This window comes from Platalea leucorodia (assembly GCF_965183815.1).
Source record: "Platalea leucorodia genome assembly, chromosome: 10".
Taxonomy (NCBI): Eukaryota; Metazoa; Chordata; class Aves; order Pelecaniformes; family Threskiornithidae; genus Platalea; species Platalea leucorodia.
Window position 1 is genome coordinate 2,383,823 of NC_138832.1, and position 19,660 is coordinate 2,403,482.

At 44.8% G+C, this 19,660-nt stretch overlaps 1 protein-coding gene across 1 annotated transcript in view; it reads left to right on the forward strand.

The window, feature by feature from the left end:
• Nucleotides 1-1,634: 1,634 nt before the first annotated feature.
• LOC309595645 (sodium/hydrogen exchanger 2-like) overlaps nt 1,635-19,660 on the forward strand; it is a gene marked incomplete at both ends in the record, with an annotated part of 28,605 nt that continues 10,579 nt past the window's right edge. The window contains 6 exons of the mRNA XM_082322878.1: nt 1,635-1,911; nt 3,201-3,664; nt 4,035-4,285; nt 9,099-9,316; nt 13,176-13,372; nt 17,872-17,961. Coding sequence (XP_082179004.1) covers nt 1,635-1,911; nt 3,201-3,664; nt 4,035-4,285; nt 9,099-9,316; nt 13,176-13,372; nt 17,872-17,961 — 1,497 coding nt within the window. The remainder of the gene's footprint in view (nt 1,912-3,200; nt 3,665-4,034; nt 4,286-9,098; nt 9,317-13,175; nt 13,373-17,871; nt 17,962-19,660) is intronic.

Below are 19,660 nucleotides of genomic sequence, written 5' to 3' on the forward strand. Positions count from 1 at the left end.
GGCAGAACGAGGAAACGTGATGGCTTGGCATGGGAGCCCGGGCTCAGGACTGCTTCCACTCCTCTGAGCTCTGGCTGAGCAATTTCTTAATTGCTTCTTAACTGCTGTTAAGAGCACTGTATTCTCCCTCCTTCAGAGTAACAAGGGATCCCGTCTCCTCGCCTCCGCTCCTCCCCATCCCAGACCCTACGGAACTGGACTATGGAACAAAGGTGGAGGAAAACCTTGTGGGATTTCTGTCCTCCAAGACTCTCTCCTGCTGTTTTGCTTATTTTTTAAATATGCAAAGGGAGAAGTGGCACCAAATTTAAAAAACTTAGTTTGCTAGAAGACCTCCCTAATGAGAGGAGCGTTGCTTTGCTTTAAAGTCAGCCAGCGGGGTAAAGGCACGCTAGAAATTCAAATTAACCATGGTGAAGTAGAAAGAAGTCACTCCTAGAGTGTATCGCTGCATCTCTCCTGTCTCCCAACGTTTGTCCTCCTCCTGCTTTACAAACCAGATCAGAAACAGGGAGCTCGCGTGGTTCTGAGAAGCCCAGGATCCGTGGCTGCGTGGTGCTGGGTTCTGACTCTACGGCAGCAAAGTGGGTCACCAGCCTGGTACTGGCAGCTCGGTTTTGGTGTCGTTTAGGCAGCTGAAGAGAAACAAATAGGCCATCGATCAGTCTAGCAACAGCCTGGGGCCTCCGTATTTTAATTACATGTGTTCTTTGGACCAAATTCATCCCCGTTGAAACATCGTCAACTTAAATGAAACTCCACAATGGAGGAATTTGGCCCAATGTGTTTTTTTTCCCCTCTGTATTATTAATGCATCTAACACTGTTGCAAATAACTTTTCATTTTTCTGCCTCTCCAACTTTTCTAAGCAAGCTCACTCAGTTTTCGATGCCGTTTTCAAGTAGTGAAGAGAGATGATAACTTTGCCTGTTAGCCCTTATTATAGGAAGAAGCTTTAAGCAATCGGTGAAAGTCATTCTTGCAGTACAGGTGACCTCTATCCAGCACAACGCTGCAGCTCTGTATTTAGCATAAGCAAGCTGGGTGCTTTCCTTGTTTTACCAAATGGAAACTGTGATTATCAGTAACGTTGCTGCCGTGTGGTCTCTGCATGGGCACTGGAGAAATCCAGTGACACCCACTGTGAGGTGGGCCCGTTTCTGGATGGGGCTGGTTTAGGTGGGACCTGTTCCATCAAAGCCTGGCTGCTCCAGCAGCAGTGAAGATTTCCCCCCCCCCCCCCCCGTCCAAGAGGGGTTTCTGAGAGACTGGAAGCCAAAATACATCAAGAGTTACGACTAAAATGCAACTTGTCTTTCGCAAGCAGGCATAGATATGCGGTTGATCTAAGGGCATTTCTTCAAGGCGGCATCTGCAGGAGGAGGCTCTGCCTATCTGGGCACGTGGTGCCAAAGGGTGCAATTTTCCAGCAGGGTCTCCCAGCTGGAAACTAACGGACCAGGGAGGAGAGTCGGTGCGAGGTGGAGCGGTTGCTCCTCTCTTTGCAGCAACCCGCGCAACGAGGGCGAGCCGAGCTCCGCTGTCTGCAGCAGCACTCCCAACCGCTCGCCCGCGGCAGCGAGAGGGGGAGCAGCCAGCGGCCAAATCTCCGTGGCAGACGGCTTCCAGGGCAAATGGAGGGGCAGAGGCCAGGGTGCAAAGCCGCAGCTGCTCTCCTAGCTGGGTCCTTGCTCTCCTCCGTCCTCCAGGCCAGCAGGGTCAGAGCCCTGCAAGGCTCCCCACTGATGCCGCTGCTGGAGGACGTGATCCCGGAGAACATCAGCTGGGCTGCCGAGGAAGCCCGGGGCAACGAATCCTCAGAGCACGCGTTTTTCTCTTTGGATTATCAGCATGTTCAAGTCCCCTTTGAAATCACGCTCTGGATCATGCTTGCATCCTTGGCCAAAATAGGTAAGGCATCTTGAGAGGGTGAGGAAGGACGGGGGTCTCCGTGGGATGGTGTGGGCAGGGGTGGCCTTGGCTTCACCTCTTCTCCAACCTTGGAGCCTGAGATAACGTGCCAAGTCCTAAGGATGCACATATTGTGTGCCAGACATACTGCACGCACGGAAAATAACTACCCAGGTGCATTTTAGGTTGGAAATTATGGTTTTCCATCTAGAAGTTCACATCTGTGCGTGGTGTTGCTATCAGTAGGAAAACCATCAGAGTTTCCAGGGATTTTATGTAGCTGCAGTACACACCACGGTGTGCATTCGTCTCGATTAGCTTGCCAGCTGATTTTTTTTTTGCAAAACTGGGCATAGGAAAGTGGAAATTATATTTTTTAATTTGTTTATTTATATTTTTTTCTCCAGAAATTGTAATTACTTCTATTAAATTACTGCTATAAAAGTTATTTTATAGCATTTTTTTTTTTTCTTCTCAGAAGGGAGAAGTCTCTGAGATTCATTTAGATCAGAACTTCTTTCAGATGGAAATGGTCTTTTCGTTTTGCTATTCTGCATATTATATGATGAGATCTCAACTCTGTTAACATGCGTGAAAAAATAACGATCACAGATTTATTTATTTATTTTTTAATTATTCCTATTCCAGTTTGCTTTGTTTCATTACTTTTTTTTTTGATAACTCACCTCGAGTACTTGTAGTGGTTGTCAGCATTTCTCTCCAACATTTGATGTTGCACAAGGCTGGCTTGATTGGACTTTTTTCAATGTTGCCTTTAGCTTTAAGTGTTAATGGTTAAATAATATTAAAAAGCGGCACCATGTATAATTAATGAGAATGCTTTTTTTTTTTTTTTTTTGATGTATGGAATCTGTATTGTGTTTAAAATTAGCAGTTGCTATTTACGTTAGTGCTGTAGATGGCATGCTAACTAGATTACATCATAAATAATTCCAAATACCTTTTCATTTATGCGGATTATTTAGTTTTTCTATTTGCGTATTACCTAAAAATATATCTTTAGCCTTATACTATGATGAAATGCAGTCTGAACCAACAGTAATTTTAGAAAGTTTGGTATTTTCAGTAATCTTTCAGATTTTCTAGCCAATTTCTAATTGAGCAACTTCACCTTAATTGTGTGCATTTATTGCTACTACTCCAAAGCGTAGCCTGCTGAAGGTGGGAGCCCGGGGATCCTCCTCACCCCAGCGAGGAGCTGGTTGGTGCTCTTCAGCCAGTTTGGGCTGATGAGGTAATATATTTTTTTCCTATTCATCCCCTTTCAGGGTTTCATCTATATAACAAGCTGCCTTCTGTCGTTCCCGAAAGCTGTTTATTGATATTTGTAGGACTCATCATGGGGGGAATCATCTACGGCTTAAACGACAAGTCACCGCCTGTTATGGACAGCGACATCTTTTTCCTCTACCTGCTGCCACCCATCGTCCTAGATGCAGGGTACTTCATGCCCAGCCGTCCCTTTTTTGAGAACATCGGCACTATTCTCCTCTACGCGGTCGTGGGGACGATATGGAACGTGTTTGGGATCGGCTTTTCCCTGTATGGGATCTGCCAGGTGAAAGCCTTTCACCTGCAGGACGTGTCGTTGCTCCACAACCTCCTGTTCGGCAGCCTGATCGCCGCCGTGGATCCCGTGGCGGTGTTAGCCGTCTTTGAGGAGATACACGTCAATGAAAAGCTACACATTTTGGTCTTTGGCGAATCGCTCCTGAATGACGCGGTGACGGTGGTAAGGACTAGCCTTTATTTTGAGTATTTAGCGTTCAGAGGAAGGATGGGCTGATGCTGAGAGGTGGGACGTGGGATTTGCAGAGGGAAAAGGCATCAACAGCCTCTTCTAGCAGAGGACTCCTGGTCCACTTCTCTGGCTGAGGTCCTGAGAAGCTTTCAGGTGAACATCTCTTCGACTGTGTGTCTGGAGATAGAAATGCACGTGAGTGCCACAGCACTCCCCTGGTCGGAGCCTGACCTCCAGAGAAGGATGCTGACCCCGCACGGGCAGAAATCCCGGCAGCGTATTTTACTGTCATGGCTACATATGGCCATGTCTGATGAATATCTTGTTAATGGCTGCTTTTCCTCTTTCATTTTTCACCCAGGTGCTCTACAAGCTATTTCGATCTTTCTGTGAAATGCCAGCCATCAAAAGCGTGGATGTTTTTGCTGGAGTTGGAAAGTTCTTTGTGGTTGGGCTAGGAGGAGTTTTAGTAGGTCTTATTTTTGGGATGACCGCCGCCTTTACCACGCGATTCACCAAGGATATCCGTGTCATCGAACCGCTCTTTGTCTTCCTGTACAGCTACCTTTCCTACCTCACTGCCGAAATGTTTCACCTTTCGGGGATCGTGGCGTAAGTATGTCCAGGCATCTCGTCTGTCCGGGAAAGCTTTCTGGCTAGATTTACTGAAAAAGTATCAGAAAAAAAATTAAAGTAAGTTTGCTTAGTTGGAAATCTGTGTATGGCAGCGAACAGAGAGTATAAAAGCTCTAGCGGTGTAACCCCATTTCACACATTACACAATTACACATCAATGGTAATAGCTGCAAGTCACAAGCAATCCAGATTACTGCTGGGCAAGCTTCAGATGGCTGATCGGTTTGTGTCGGTTTGTTGAGGAATGTTTATTTGAGCTCCATGTTTTTCGTTTGGAAACCCTGAATGTTCAAGCAACGAGATGTCTAGAGGGTTTGGCAGAGCCAGAAGAGGCTTTCTTGGCATATTTTGTTATTTTCCATATGTGGCCCAGTCAAAACTAACATTTGAAGAGCTGCAAGGAGGATTTAATCAAATCCTCAGAAAGGTTTGGTCTGAGTTTCCAGCACGTCTGTTCTAGCACCCTCCTCCTGACCTGCATGCCCTACCTACCGGCTAGCTTTGGGTGGTGGCCCCCAAGGCGTGCTGAGGCAGACCTTAGGGTGACAGAGCCAGTGAGCGATGGGGTGGGAGCTGTGTATCCCCTACAGAGCTGAAGCCTGGAAATATTCCCACTGTTTGGGAGTGGAAGGCTCTAATGGAAACCTCCGCTTTGGAGATTCAGACTTACTGCCAGAAGTTCAGGCACAGCTCATGAGTCTGGGTGCCGTCCATCATCTCTGTCTCCAGTAATGTTTGAACGCTGCTGGCCAATTTCAGCCAAAGTTGTCAGAGATCAAGGTTTCAAAGGTACTAAACCCAAACTGCTTGCAATTTACTACAGCACAGTCAGTCCTACGCGCTCTTCAACCTAAAAACCACTGTGGAGCACGGAAGGGTTTACTCTGGGAGGTTTTGTACAAGCAGGGTGTAGGAATGTGGGGCAGACGAGAGCTGCTTGTGTCCTGCAGCCAAGGCCCATGCTGTATCAGATGCCGCCTCGCGTATTCCCATGCAACTTTTCGGACCAAGAGAAGAAGAGAAGCTATTTGTTTCTGTAAATTCAGTCCTTCAGAAATTATAGATAATACAGTTAATTTACTTTTCTTTTTACTGCATAAGTCTTTCAACAAAATGAATAATTTTGGGCCAGATCCTTCAGTTTTAAGAGAGTTAACTGAGCTTTGGGCTTACCTTGTGCGCTGCCCTTGCAGAACAGGTGCTGAGAAAAAAATGGATATAATAATGCTAACAGTCAAAGAAAGCTCAGCTTGGAAAGCAAAGACATGAAAACCAGAGTGATTCAGCCCTGGTTTCTGTGGGCTGGTATCTGTTGCATTTGGTTCTCCTGCCTAAACGAAGTCAGCTGGTGCTGAGGATCACAACCACCTATTTGATATTTCCCTAAAGACTATAAAGTGCACTTAGACTGCATTGATAGCTACCGTGTAAACAACTGTAAATCTGATAATAACGAAGATAAAAAGAAAATAAAAAAAAATTAAGTGGGGTACCAGCAGACACAGGAGTATCTGGGAGATCTATTTTAAATCTAATGATACTGCTTTGGATAGAAACCATTCCTATATCTTGCAGATTTTTTTTTTCCTCGAATGGTTAACGGGAGCAATATTCTAGCATTACTGAAAACAATTCCAGCTCTGGGAGTAGGTAAGAGAAAGCCTATTTATAGGAGCGTAAGACAGAACGGTGAAATAAATATGCTGCATAATCATCGTGGAGCAGAAAACATTCAATCCTAATGGTGTCTCCTTCTATCAATCACAATCTACTGTACCCATTATGGAACCCATTTTCTATTCTTTTGAATAATGCATTGTTTCTAAAGCAAAACAATTGCAAAGGCAGCTGATTCCTGCCCTGCTGCTCTTATAATTGCCAAATTATAAATGCCTCTTTTATACATCTTGATTTCAAACAATTGGTTCATTTGTGACCAGGGAATACTGCATTATAAGAAGCAGATCTTGGCAGTTTGTTTCTTTGAAAAATAATTTGATTGCCAAAAAAATCAATTCTACATAGCCCCAAAAAATCTGTGCATGCAACCCAATCTGCTAAACAGTTCTGCAAATGTTTTTTTTCTATTTTTTTTTCTTTCCCCCCCCCCCCCCCTTGCCCCAGTGGCAGTGCCCATCTTTGAAGCCAGGACAGAACAGGCCAGGTTTATTCCCTGTCTGTGAATCTGGTGTGAACCCATGTCCTTTTCCCAAGAAGTGTTCCTAAACCACAGCTCTGGAAGTCACTTCCCATAAATACTTGTTGGATTTCTTAATTCCTAGCTGGAACTATTTTATCCACTATTTATTGAGGCAGATACAGAAACAGAAGAATTTATTTTTTTTTAAGCTTGTGGTTCAATCCCTGTTCCTCTTTCTGTCTGGCTCAGTGCTTTATGCAAAGTGGGTCAGTCTGAAAAGGATAAACCAAAAAGACTGATTTCAGAATATTTTAAGTATCGGTACATTTTCTTAGGAGAAGAAAGACGGGAACTCAAAGAACATTAGCTGAAAAAAGGATTTGAATCCTGGTCTCGTGCTGCTGGATAAAACGGGATCTCTTTCCCCAGTACGAGCATTGTGGCTTTTCCGAGCCTGACCTTTTGTGCCTCTACTACCCGCCCTCTCCCTGAAGCCGTTTTAATTTCAGGCAAACCCAAATGTTTCTTTCTTCTTCAAAAAATGTATGGGTTTTTTCATGGCAATGAGGAAAAACAAATAATAATTATTTTTAAATGGAAGAAATGGAAATGTGTGGGTTTGGGGTTTTTTGTGTGGTGTGGGTTGGTTTTTGTTGGGTTTTTTTGTTTGTTTGTTTTGGGGTTTTTTTGATTGAATGCAAAGCCCAGTAATCAGCAGCTCACCGTGGGTGAAAGTGCATCTTCATTTGAAAAAGTTTGTTTGTTTGTTTTTCCTTTGTAATTTCTTATTTGTTGTTCCAACTGAATATCTGGTAAGTATTTTCCTGTAATAGTGCTGCTGATGTTCTTAGCGCTTTGAGTAGAGCAGAACTGAGTGTAGCTGCTGTTCATTCCTTTGTCTTGGGCCGACAATGGACGCAGAGTTGTGGCAGTGGCGATGTCTCAGCGACTCGGTGACGAGCCAGGAGGAAAGTGGCCTTTGCTCCGCTTTTGTTAGCAGCGGTGCAGGTTAGGAGCCGCAATGCAGAGGCCGACAGAATCTTCCTGAAATAATTAAATAGCTGTGGAGGAGGGAATCAGGGTCTTTGGTTTCATACAGGTTATTAAACCACAACCAGAGCACACTCAGCTCTGCCCATCTGCAAACTGTCCTGCGTGCTGGGGCCAGGAGGCAACACTATTTTTTTTTTTTTTCATCCAATCCCAAATAATGCAAAGACTCTCCTTTGTGAAATTCTGGGGTTAAATGTGATGTTTTCCCTGCAAAGCAGTAGTTGCGTGGCTGTTTTCTGAATAGTTCTTAGCTGAGAGGATACATTATGGGTAATGTGCTGCGGAGGCCACCACCTATCTTAACACCTGTTTGCATCTATACGGGTCACCTACCTGTCCTGGTCACAGCTGGTGTTTGAACTCACTCCGCCAGACCCAGGGGCACTTCTGCAAGGCAAGGATCTGCTTCTCTGTGGGCTTGTCTGCGTGTGATATAAGGTAGAGAGTTACCATGATGTCTTCTGTGAAAGGAGTTTTTAATGCAATAAAACTCCATGTGGATGGCCTTACCAAATACCAATGGCAACCAGATCTCAGAAACGTAAGGCCGTTTTTCTATTGCTGGTACGATATTTAGAACAAAATGTTTCTGTCCAGGTTAAAATATAAAAAATGGAGCTTTGACTCTTTGAGCGCTCAATCGTTTTGACCTTCCAAGATTGCTGGCCTGAAAATGTATTGATTTGAAAAGCTGATGAATTAGGCTAACCACATGTACTCTGTAACTTGAAGACCCAATTATCCATGAAAAATTGCAAGGCAGAAGTTTTAATTGGTGCTGCACACTTCTGAAGTGACCTTGGATATGTGATACCTGAGGAGGTCAGATGTTCCGACGATAGCAACAGCATTTCTTGGCTCATTGTGCAGCCTGATGAGTGTGCTTGAGCATTTTATTGTCTCTTGATTGCATGGAGTCAATGGCTTCCTAGCTGCGCCCAAGTAATATCCAGTGCAAGTCCAGTCAGGCTTAGAAATTTGCAGTGTGAGGTACGTTGTATGCTTGAGTTTCTCCAACTTTAGATTAGCTTTGGTCCATTGGGTGAAGGAGTACAGCATTTGGGCTGCCACCGATTCCGAGTCCTACAAGAACCTGCTGTAGTGACCAGATATCAGCCAAACTCACAGGAGTCCTATTTACACATCTCTCATGCTGAGAAACAAGTCTCCCATTCCCTCAAACGTCTTTCCCTCATCCAGGCGAAAGAGGTGATGTGGGCTCCTAAGCGTGAAACTCTTCAGCCCAGATGGTTAGAGTCTGGCAAAGTTAAAGAACTGAAAACAGCGTATTGTGATGGGAAGAGTTGGGTGTAGTTAATTGTAGGTATTGCTGTGTGGCTACGATAAATGCAATAGATGGTGAGTGGTTTAGCCGTTAAAAAACAGATCCAGACAGTCTGGTCAACCTATATAGCATCGTATTGTCCTGGTGCTCCTCCTGATGTCATTGGACTGATGTAGGAAGCAAATCACTACCCAGTGAGATGTCTGCAAACATCTAACACTTGATGAAGCCTATTTTTTTTTATAAATTACAATGTGTCAATTTTGTGTGCTTAAGTAGAAAAATTTATTGTTTTGTTTTAATTTTCTCAGCATCATTGCTTGTGCCATGGGCATGAAACGTTACGTGGAGGCCAACATCTCTCTGAAGTCTCACACCACAGTCAAATACTTCATGAAGATGTGGAGCAGTGTTAGTGATACCCTCATCTTCATCTTTCTTGGAGTTTCCACCATTGGAGAAAATCATGAGTGGAACTGGCCATACATCTGCTTCACTGTCATTTTCTGTCTCATTTGGAGAGCACTAGGTATGGTGAAATTATAGATTTTATTTTTTTGTATATATTATTATCTATGGGAATGAAAAATGTGATTCCATTAAATGAGAGAATGCTCCTGCCCCCACCATCATCCTTTCCTGCTCTCTCTGGATGTGTGGGTGTCCCAGATGTGAACGCAAGGACTGAAGCGGGACACCCCAGCCGATGCTTCCCTCCTCCTCCATCACTTGCTCAATAGCAAGTCTTGCATTTTGCTGCAATTTCCTAGTCTGTGCGCTCACCGTAGGCAGCACTGGTGCTAAATAAAAATTCTCATGACATCTATTTTATCGATACCTCTGTCTTAGACCCTCCTTTGATCGCCATGATCTCCTCTTCCATTTCAGTGTATCTTAGTCCCTGGTATCTTCACAACAGGAGGGAAGACTGTAAGTACATAGCTTGGGGTCAGAGAGCCGTGTAAAACCATGGGGCCTCTGACTGCATATTCTGAATTGCAGAGATTTAAGGGATTTAATTCATAACAAGTTTGCGCACAGCAGCCTCCTTAAATGGGAAACTGGAGGAACCTTCAAACAGCTGTCCCTGGAGATGCTGTTCTGCTTTACAGAAGAGCATCTACCCAGCTTACTGCTGGGTACATGAGAATTGGGATTGAAAATGCGAGCGTGCTTCTGCTCCTACTCAAGAATTCCAGGTAAGGACTGAGAATGACAGAATTGCACAGAATCAGGGAATTGCTGAGGTTGGCAGGGACCTCTCGAGGTCATCTGGTCCAACCCCCTGCGTAAGCAGGGTCAGCTGGGCAGGACCGCGTCCAGATGGCTTTTGATTGTCTCCACAGACGGAGACTCTACAACCTCCCTGGGAAACCTATTGCAGTGTTTGACCAACCTCACAGTAAAAAAGTGACCAAGACTTAATGATAACAAGAGGAAGAGAGCTATACATGAAAATACTCTCCTGATAATAGTGGCTAAAGATAATCTTCTTGAGATCAGTTACAATGAAAACGTGAGTCCTGGTCCCAGAATGCTCTGGGATCCCATTTTCATGCACTGTAAATGACCAGGAAAATAGATGCGCTGTTTTACCGTTGTCCCCCGTTGTATCTTGCGCTGATTTGGTGTTCAGAGAGGCTGATTCTCCCTTGCCTCATACGCTGTGCAGTCACTGTCACCTAAGCGAGTGCAGAGTGCCTACCTTCTCCTTTATGGATGTCTTTATATATTAACTATGTCTGTGAATGTAACAGAGCACAGATTTTGGCCAAGAATTTGAGAGCTATGAAACATTCAACAGGATTTATGTTTACAAAACGCTGAGTCAAACAGAGTGAACTCAAATTTGATAGACACTTCAAGAAATTGCTTAAATAGGACAGGCCATGATTAGCAAGACATAGCAGAATGGGGTTTATTAGCTGTTAATACATGCCAAGGTTTGTTTTAATAACTGTGCACCATAAATGCACTTGGAAACATGCTTATTAGTCAGTTGTGCGTACATTCAAATGTTTTATCACGATTGAGTGGTTTTCTCTTAAACTATTTGCTCAAAAGAAAAGAGGCTCTGAGTGAGTTTGACTTTTTTTTTAGTTTAAAAATTCTTCATTGCAAGACATAAGGAACACAGTAATGTTACAAAAGCACACCAGAAATCCTCTGGCTCTCTAAACACAGCTCTTCTGATTGCATTCTCAAATTATGCAGCACGTTGTTGGAGAAGAGCTCAGCACCTCATCCAGGAAAGGAAACCCTCTTTCCATTCAAAATCCCCCTTGAATTAAACAAGAACACACAAACCGGGGCTGAAAATTGTCTCGCACGTCTGATCCTGAATAGGGTGTCCCTTTTCTGCAGCACCTTGCTGGAGAGCCGGAGGTGTGCCGGGAGAGCGGGAGCCGGGCAGGGTGCTGCATGAGGCCGGGCTGGGAGACTCCTGCTGTGGAGGTGGTGGGTGAGGTTAGACCCTGACCTGCGGCTCTGGACGTGCTCAGGGCACTGGTCCAGAAATGGGAGGCACCCGTAGAGTTTGCTTGCAGGAATTGGGGACTTTTGGGTTGAGAGTGCTGGGGCTGGCGTGTAAGCTGTGCTCTAGTCCTTTGTTGGACCCTCCCGGTGCTCTTCAATGAGAAATGATTCTGCTGAAGCCTGGGGACTGGAATTACTTTGATATAAGAGAGAGCATCTGAAAAGCAAAATACATTAACTGCATGACAGCCCTAGTATTCCACTGTTTTCCAAGCACTAGGGAGATTTCCTTCTGCTCTTTCTCAAGGTGTATCTCCAGAAGAAAATGTATTCTGCTCAAAATGATTAATCGTATGTCATTTCTTGGAGCAAACTGGCCTTGAATTAGTTTAGGGAATGCTAATAATAATTTATGAGGAAGGATTAAATTAAGACAAAGGCCAGGATATCAGCTCAAGTAAATTTTGTTCTTTTAAATCATCGGCACTGCCTGAGCTTTACAGTAGCTGCAGATGTGATCCGAGGTATGCTTTATTTTATTTACGTATTTTTTTTAAGTTACAAAGAACCCTGAAACTGAAGTACTTCACATCTGCTGGTCTGGGCACGAGCTCCGGAGATGGGGAAGGTGTTGCAAGGTTCAGTTCATTGAGTTCTCTATTCCTGAGCATCCCTAGCTTTTTGTTTTCTTCAAACCGGTCTGATGTGCAACCAAAGTTCAGATATTTAGATATTTTTAGTTGTATGTGTGTGGGAAGATGTCTGACAAGTACATTACAAGTGCACTATTTTTGAAGTTTATTTCTTTTACAAACACTCTTTAGAAGAGCAATAGTGATGTGGATCCAGCTAATTTCTAGCAAAAGTCAATGACATTCTGTGTCATCAGCTTCCAAAATGACCATTAATCTTCAGGAGATAAGTTTTTATAATATCCATTGGTATTAAGATCACAGCTTACCGATTTAAGGCCCGACTCTTTGTACCTTTCTGCATCTGTTTATGTATTTGCATGACTATAAATTACATCAATTGCTGTGTCACCTCATGTAGCCTTAAATTCATACAGTATAAATCTTTGAGCGAAACAACATTAACGCAGGCAGAATATAGCTATTTATCCAAGCTGCTGCCTGGAAACTGTTGGAAATTGGAGGGTAACTTGTGACTAAATTGTTGCTGATGATTTGCCTCGAGAGCGTTTATAATCCAAGCAATTCAATCATTTGCTATCACCAATTAGAATAAATCTTTTAATTCGGTTCTCGGAACCTGGCTCCGTATCATTATACTAGTAAAGTTTCGGCTGGCACGTGACTATAGAATTGCCCTAAAAACTTTAATTACCTACCATCAAAATAAATGTGCTAATACATCCTATGTTGCCAATAGTTATTTGTTCAGTGTTTAGCTGATGCTTAGCGTGGAGTCCCCGGGTAAACGGTATGTTCCGGGGGTCCGTGGTGACGGGAGCGGGATGACGCTAAAACTCCCGCACAGAGTTCAGAGCCCTTCTGAAGGGAACTCTGGTTTCCCAGCTGGACTGTGGTAAGCACAAGGCTGAGTTAAAAAACAAGAGAATTTCCTACAAAATGAGCTACCTAAAATTTTATAGTCGTGCAAGCCCCCAGAACTGTGGCCAGTCAATGGTGTTTGTAATCCCCCAAATCAGAAATGTGTTGGGGATTAATTTTTATCTGGAGAAATCAAATGCAAACCTGTTGGACCAGGCTGAAAGAAAAACCCTTCTCCAGTGGTGTATTGGGAATATACCACCTTGGGCCCCGGCCAGTTCCTTGTGATTGGTGTTTACCAGTTCAGTAATGTTTTAGTGTAAAATATATCGTAAGATTGAGTTTTATCAAATTGCTGTTCTTGTTTGATGTGCTCCCATCTTCTTTCCTGCTTTTCAGGGGTTCTCGTGCTGACTTTCTTTGTGAACAGATTTCACGTGAACACCATCACCAGCAAAGACCAGTTCATTATAGCGTACGGGGGTCTCCGAGGAGCCATTTGTTTCTCTTTGGTTTTCTTGCTTCCTGACTTTCACAGAAAGAAGCTCTTCATTGCAGCGACAACTGTTGTCATCCTCTTCACCGTGTTTGTACAGGTAAAAACGATCTCGGTGTCACCAGCGGATGTAAAGAATGAGCATGATTTATTTTTTTTTTCCAGACAAATAACCAGTACTAAACCGTTAGATGGATACAAGGATTCACCGGTCATTTAAAACTTTCCCTCCATTGAGTGGTTAGGCACATAAAAATGTACAATTATTACTGAAAGAGGCAGAAGGCGTGAGAATGTGTCACACGTTCATGAGGCTGGCTAGCAATTGTTGACTTACAACATGTGCTGTAGCATTTTCCATGATAACTTGTCCCATCTTTGATCTGGTCCGTCCGTATGGGGTAGCAGTGGTGAGAGTTGTGAAGAATGATGCTGGCATAGGTTTCCTCTCTGAAGTAGGGCTTTTATGTGTTTTACGTGAGAGCAAAGTCAACACAAATCAACCTCTGCAACTAGTTTGCTCTTTGAGGAAGGTAAGAACCACTTGTTATGTAGGCCTTGTCACGAAATGAAATGCTGCCTGAGCCATGCAGTAATGAAGGTCAGTTTTCCTGATCCCAAAGGTGAGAAGACAGAAGATACTGGAGATGCTCCAAACCCTCTGAACATGGGCAGCAAGAATTTTAAAAGATGTTTATGGTTTGGTCATCTCAGTTTTGGTAGTTCACAAGTGGGACAATTTAAAGGGACTTAATTTTGAAGGATTGGCTTCCTAACATTTTCTGAAACTAAGTTCCATTTTATGGGGGCATCCAACGGCTGAAGCAACAACCATCAGTAGCTGTTGATCAAAATATTTTGTATATATGTCTGAGGTGTTTTCACATTCATGCAGCACAGCAGCTGCAGTTACTTTATGATGATGCAGTAGGAAGGGGATTGATTTAACTCTTCCACTGGAAAAAAATTTGGGTGCGTTACTTGCTATAAAAGCAATGAAAATCAGAAGCAAATAAAAAAGTCATAGCACATTTGATTTATTTGCCTTTAGCTTTTCTTTTATAACTGATCCCTAAGCCCTGTTGCTACCTGCTTTCTCCTTCTGTCCTAGTGATTCTTGGGTTGTCTCCCACCCAGTGGGAAAGCTTCTGGAAGTGAGTGCAACTTGCCCGCATCACGGGGTGGCCGTGGACATGGTAACCCCCCGCTGCCGGGGTGGGAGAGAGAGATATTTGCTTTATTGTTTAAAGCACGAATGTACTATTATTTTTTTTTTTTTTTTTCTTTTTAAAGACTGATTTCTGCTGTGGGGGTTTGTAAAGCCCAATCCTATAGAAAAGCTGTAGGAGCATCTGCAGCTTGAGCCGCTCCTGGGGAGCTGCCACATCTGGCCCTTGCCTGCAGTTGCATGGCGGGCAAGGACCCGGGCTGGTCAGCCTGCAGCTGGGCAGGGGCAGAACTTGGTGCTGGTGTTGCTCTCCTTACTAACATGCCTTTATTCTTCACGGATTGTTAATTAGCACCCCTCCAGGTGGATGGTGGAGAAGGGGTTTCTCTCCCTTAGGCACCGCTGAGGTGGAGGGGTGGTGGCTGCGGGGAAGCCCTGCTCGGGAGGAGCAGCCTGCTCTGACATCTAGTGGTACCGGCGCTCCTGCAGCCTTCCGTGGGAGTGGGAGGAGGACGTGGTGGAAAAATCGGGGTCGTTTGGTCACAAAGTGAGCAAGGTTGATGTCTACCTGGGGTGCGCTATCCCCAGAAGTTAAAAGCGGGGCTCCGTAGGGCGGAAGCAAGTGGGGTGGGGGTCTGGGAAAGACGCCATGCGGAAAAGCTCCCCGGGAGCTCCTGCTCAAGGGCCTGAGGTCCATGCGGAGCTGCTGACCCGGGGCTGCTGCCCTCCTGCCCTCGGATGGAGGGAGCAGAGCAGCTGCTGGGGCTTTGGGAGATGGCGGGTCACGGTGACCGCTGCCCCGTGGCTCGGCATCACCCCGCGAGAGCAAATTCCTTCTGCTTGGCCTCCCTGAGCCCCTCAGGTGTGGGTGTTGGGCACTTGGGCAATGTGGAGGGATGGGGTTGACTCTCTGCTTCCCCACGTCCACCTAATCCACATCATGAGCTGAAAAAATGGTCCACAAGTGTGACGTGCCGATGGGCTCGGAGCGGAGACCCGCAGGGCAGCTGGACCGGGCGCACTTTTCAGGCTGAAAGGAGAGAGCAGGGGCCAGGGGTGGGGGGAGCATACTTAGGTGGAGGTTGACAAGTTTTAAGATGCAAATGTGGGTCAGAAATTGAAAAGATACGGTCACTAGGCACGTCCGCTCATGCAGAGACGCTCTTGAGTCTCAGACAAAGGTTGTTCTAAGGCAGCAACTCCATTCTGCCAAGGCTTCGGAAAATCCTTCCCAGGACTGGGAAAAGGGCTTTTGTGTAACCTCAAAGCTCAACTGGTGATGTCATCTCCATGCGAAAGGGTGAGAGTTAAACAGGGTCCCCCGTGGGTACGTGTCGGCGGGGCGACCCCTTGACCTTCAGCCATTCAGCGAGAACATAGCATCTATAAAGACAGGCTTTGCTCGGGCTCCAGATACCTGCAGTATTGTGTAGCTGAGGCCACCACGAGAACAGGCAGGGGGGGAAATTGTAAACTTGCTTAAAAGCTGAACCAGAAAGATACTGCTGTAGCTCAGCACAGAAAACATAGGTAAATATAACAGAAATGGGTATTAAGATGAACCTTCAGAAACCTGGGTTTGCAAATGAGTCCTACAGCTTCTGAAGTCTGTGGCACTGCTGCCAGCCACATCGATGGATGCAGGACTGCAGAGGGAATGTCTTTAATATCCCAGCATCTTTCATGGTGCATGTCACTTTGGGTGGAAAGGACAAGTGAAATATTGGCTATAAAACAATTTCTGTGGATAGTGGACTCTGTTGTTGTTGTTATTCTGTGCAATAAGTTTTCTTTATATTCACAGTGATATCAATACAGACTTGGCAGGGGCTGTCTGTGTTAAGACAGGACAGAAACTAGGGAAGAATCTGGTGAGGGCCAGCAAGGCATCTTGTTGGAGCACAAAGCCACTTCATTTTCTTGGAAATCCTGACCACGCTGTCTGAAAAGCCTCGTGCTACACAGACTAATGCCCAATGTGCAGGCAGTTGGGCTTGTTCGTACAAGGGTGTCTCAGTGCATTACAAAACCCAGGAAACTCATCTATTTTGGCCTAACTCAGTTGCATAAGGCTCTTCCCACAACAAACCTGGTTAATAATTTTGAGAAGGTTGACTGAGCAATTGTCAAGTCCTCAGCGTTTCCAGGCAGGCCTGGATATGCGCCACGTAGCCCAGCAAGTCCTCCAAGGAGCTGTGGGCTTCTCTGGAATGTCACAAAAAGCCCTCATTGTTCTGCCTTTCAGTGTGGTTTAAAAATGAAATACCATGTTCTCTGTTTGAAGTTCACTCTCTCTCAGCCTATTGGCCTCTGACCTCTTCCATGAAATTGTTAGCAAATATAATAATTGCGAAGAGGTTGGTTGGTTTGTTTGTTTGCTGCCTACGCTGACCTGTTAGCTACTGGATGGCTGGCGGTAGAAAAACTTTGTGAGAGCCATGATAGAGCTGTCAGCATCGGGTGGTGCACTTCAGCTGAGTTATCCCTGGTGGGTGGAGGAGCATCCTGGGGACCTACAGGTGCGTTGTGAAATGAGACGTGGCCTGAAATTCCCATAATGCTCCCAAGGTCAGGAAGGGCCAAAGGAATTCAGGTGTTTCTAAATTTGGGAGTCCTGGTCACAAAACTCCAAAATGCCACTTTAAAATGAAAACAAATGCAGCTGATTATCCAGTGAAGGCAAGAGACCAAATTGGATAGTCTCTACTTAATTTTTGTAATATCTGTTATTTCTGAATTTGTGAGTTTTATGTTGTTTACTCTGAATAGCGATGCATTTTTTATTGCTATTAGCTATTAAAATGACACATTAATTGTTTCTGCAATTAAAAATGTGTTCAACTCTCCTCCGTGCCAGCATTTGTGACATTCAGAAGTCATAAACATCAACTACTCCATCATTTTTGCTGTAAACATGTCCTAGAAAAGTCATTTCATACCGAAGCCAGACTAAGAAATGCACCACAGCAGCATTTTAGAAGTTCTCTCACGAGGCTTAAAGGACATTAAAACTCTTCCCTTGACCCTTCCCACCAGGTGGATACTTTGATTAGTAAACTTAGCCACCGGCTAGCCATCAAAGATCGTTGGAGTAATGATCTGTGACACATAATACTCAAAAAGTTAGCAGACAAATGCTGGTGGAGGCTGTGCGCTGTGAAGTCTCAAGGACTATCATCCTTTCAGGCATTTGAACTTTGAACGTTTCAAGCCCCTTTCCATCTGGTAGGCTACAAGCACTAGCAAAGCACAGGCTTGACCTTGAAGTTATTGGTTGACTTTTTGTGGTCTTTGAGATGCCAGATGAGGAGAGCGGAGCATTTCTCCTCTCTGCCTACCCCCACCCTGAAGCCCGTATGTGAGCTCCTGTTGACGCTAAGAACGCTTGATGTGAAGAAAGGCTGATTTTTGTGTTTGTGGTTGTGCTGCAGGGAATGACCATCCGTCCTCTCGTTGACTTGCTGGCTGTCAAGAGGAAAAGAGAGAGTGCTCCCACAGTGGGAGAGCAGATCCATATTCGGGTAAGTGATGCATCCATCAACACATGGCCAGAGCTTTCCAATAGGCTTTGCTGGTGGCAATATGGTCCTTCTGAAATGTGGTGTGCCTCCGGGGACTCTACAGGTCTGCAATTTTACCTGAATCCTCTGCAGGTCGGTCCCTTTCCAGGTTTGAAGTCCTATGCAGCTTCCTAGCCATGGGTTATTATTTGCATTGGAATAGCAGCCACCGACTCAGTCAGGCTGGTGTTGCATTAGGTGGTGCACGAACACGACAGGAAAAGGTAATCACTCGCCCAAAAGTTTATACTTGAACCTAACGCCAACCTTTCCGTTTCTCTGAAAAGAGTGAAAGAAAGAAAATGAGACTTGGTTGCTTTCAGGGTTGGGATCTTCCATGTGTTCCCCAGTCACTTCACCACCATCAGTTTGGATATTTTTGCAAAAAAATTTAGGAAAGGGAGGGTAAGGAAAACACCGTATTAGAAGGAACCACTGAAGTCACCATAACCCAAAGGTGGAATTTAGTTTACCTTGCTCTCGCCATCCAAACGTTGGCCTTTCTAGTTACAGAGGACTTCTCCAGAGCGTGGGTCAGCTCCAGGAGAAAGCAAGGTACTCTGCACGCCTAGCTGAGGCTTTGCATTGCGCGAGGGAAGCGTGGCTGGATCCCACCGCAGTGCTGTCGGGGCACTGAGGAACAAATCGGAGAGGCTTTGCACCAGCTCTCCTTCAGTCTGGGGCTTACAACCTGATAGAAAGCTCTGGCCTGGGACTTTTGATGCGGTGATACCCTGCATCCAATGTAAAATAATGTTTCTGAATCTAATTATTTATGCCCAGTCACATTTCTGTAGGTATGGCTTCTTCAGGAATATTTTTGTCGTCTTTTTGGGTAGCTAGAAATAAAGACATTAGGTCTGAGGACATTTATAAAAACAGTTTGGCACCCTCCCAATTAGGTTGTATTACAGGGCTTTGTCTGAGGTTAACAGAACAGTTCAACAGGCTGAAGAGGCTTTTCCTATAACGAACAGAGAATACTTTCTTCTTTTGTTAGTGTGTGAATAGTAAATCATCTCTGGAAATGTGTTTATTAGGAAATGTGAACTGAAAATGGCTGTGTACCAATTAAGTAGAGAAGGTAACAATGCAGATAGTTGGAAACCAGGCACGCAGAAGCCAGAAGCAGCTTTCTTCCTCGCATTTATTTCTCCGGCCGGATAGTCGGGGCATTCTTGCTCTCAAGAGCGATGATCAGTGGGGGGGTCATTTGTCGGTCCTCAGACCATACAGCAGCTAATAGCAACGTGAGGACCCTACACCCGTACCAGGCTGCAGGGCTGAGTGAACCACTCTGAAACTTTTCTGTCCCTGACCCCACAAAAAATATTTTTTTTTTTTAAATAAGAGCTGGAGGAAGCTCCAAGGGCACCAGTACCTGAGTGTGGAGGGGCATTGACTGTGGTAGAGCAGAGACCTCTCCCAGTTTAGAGATGCCAGTAGGAGGGAAAACAATTTGGGAAATTAGAGATTTAACTTATAGGTGGAAAAATCAACCTGTCCAGTATTTTTAATATAGTTTTAAACAATAATAATGTTTTTGTATAAGGCACAATATGGCCAATGATTTCACTTAGTGGGAAGTGTCTGGGGGAAGGCAGTATTTATTATTCAAGTCGAAGCATCATTTGTATGTTATCTACACCTATACCCTGAA